This window comes from Loa loa (genome assembly GCF_000183805.2).
Source record: "Loa loa unplaced genomic scaffold supercont3.2064, whole genome shotgun sequence".
Lineage (NCBI taxonomy): Eukaryota > Metazoa > Nematoda > Chromadorea > Rhabditida > Onchocercidae > Loa > Loa loa.
In genome coordinates, this window is record NW_018110243.1 from 1 (window position 1) to 1,362 (window position 1,362).

General features: G+C 32.0%; 1 protein-coding gene across 1 annotated transcript; it reads right to left on the minus strand.

Moving 5' to 3' along the window:
- Positions 1 to 777: 777 nt before the first annotated feature.
- On the minus strand, positions 778 to 943 carry LOAG_15497 (hypothetical protein; the record flags this gene model as incomplete). Its single annotated transcript, XM_003150985.2, has 1 exon — positions 778 to 943. A coding segment is annotated over one exon (166 nt), but the record flags the coding sequence as incomplete, so codon positions are not given.
- Between the last annotated feature and the right edge of the window lie 419 nt (positions 944 to 1,362).

Genomic DNA, 1,362 nt, shown 5'->3' on the forward strand with positions numbered 1-1,362 from the left:
AATATTGCTTTCACTACTAAAATTGTCCTTATTGTTAATTGATAAGAATAAATTATTTAATAACACTTTGAAGAGTCGCAATTACTTATTGACTTTCCTGTTGGATAAAAACAATTTCGAAGATATCCCTTAATATCAGCGGGAGAAAATTCAACACTTATTTTACACTTATCGTTTGTAATGTATTTAGCACCATCATCTCCTTCCACTGTAAAATATTTTAACGTGATATTAATAGAAATATTAGCATTCTATTTTAAGCCAACATTACTTTTATTATCGTCGTTATCACTGTTGTCACTATTATCACCTACCGTTTTTCATCTTCATTGTTAAATATTGTTCTGAAAATGTCGCATAGATCAGACCAACATATTCTAGCAACTATTTACATTCTTACCACAAATGCATTTGCCTTATTCGCAAATGAAATCGTTGGGGAACCATTTATCAGGTTGGTAAAAACCATTTTATTATGATTTTGAAGAGAGGGCCAAGGATGATAGTGGTTATCAGCGTTGTTAGGTTGTCCGTTGTCAGGTTATCACAATTATCAGCTACTTGCTACTACAGTTATGTATTGCTATGACATACAAAACCATTAGTTTGGTTCTTACCTTAATCAGACCTGTTGTTTTTTGGTTGTGTATTTCTTGTTAGGAAAAAAAAAAAACTCCGTTTTAGGAAATTTACAAAAAAGTGCACATTAGCCTTGCTCTCTTTATTCCTCTTCTCTTAGCTTTTTACTCTTTTACTGCATATAAATTCGTGACCCTTTCATTGTCCATTACCACCATCCCGGCGCTCAATCATGCCATTGACACATTTATCTACCCAGATTTTAATATAATGATTGAATAACGGAGGTCCATTATTATCAATCTTTCGGATCATGTTTGGAGATTCAGAAAGAACAATAAATGCATGAATTTCATTGAAATCCCTGAGAATTACATCTTGAAATGCGCATGAAAGAAGCAGGAAAACTTGAATTTGACAAGACGATTTGGTGACAAAACAAACACTTTACATGCATTTTCTAACGAGTGCATTTCTTTGAAATTTGTCGTTGCAAAGGCAAGAATTTGCTTAACAAAGTCCATTGATCTTTGTTTTATTAAAATTAATTTACATGTTAAAATTTTGCAAGAAGTGGTTTAATTTTTGCTTGAATGCTTTAATTTCTTATCACAGTTTTACAAGGCTTACCTTGAAAGGCATTCCCGATTTTGTCAATTTTTCATTTCACGTCACTAGTATAACTTTGATATCATTTCCATCATTTGCAGTATTTCTAATCTCTCTACTTTTTTTCCCTTTTTTTGTTTTTCCATTTCATAACCGTCCAACGTGAACCACAAC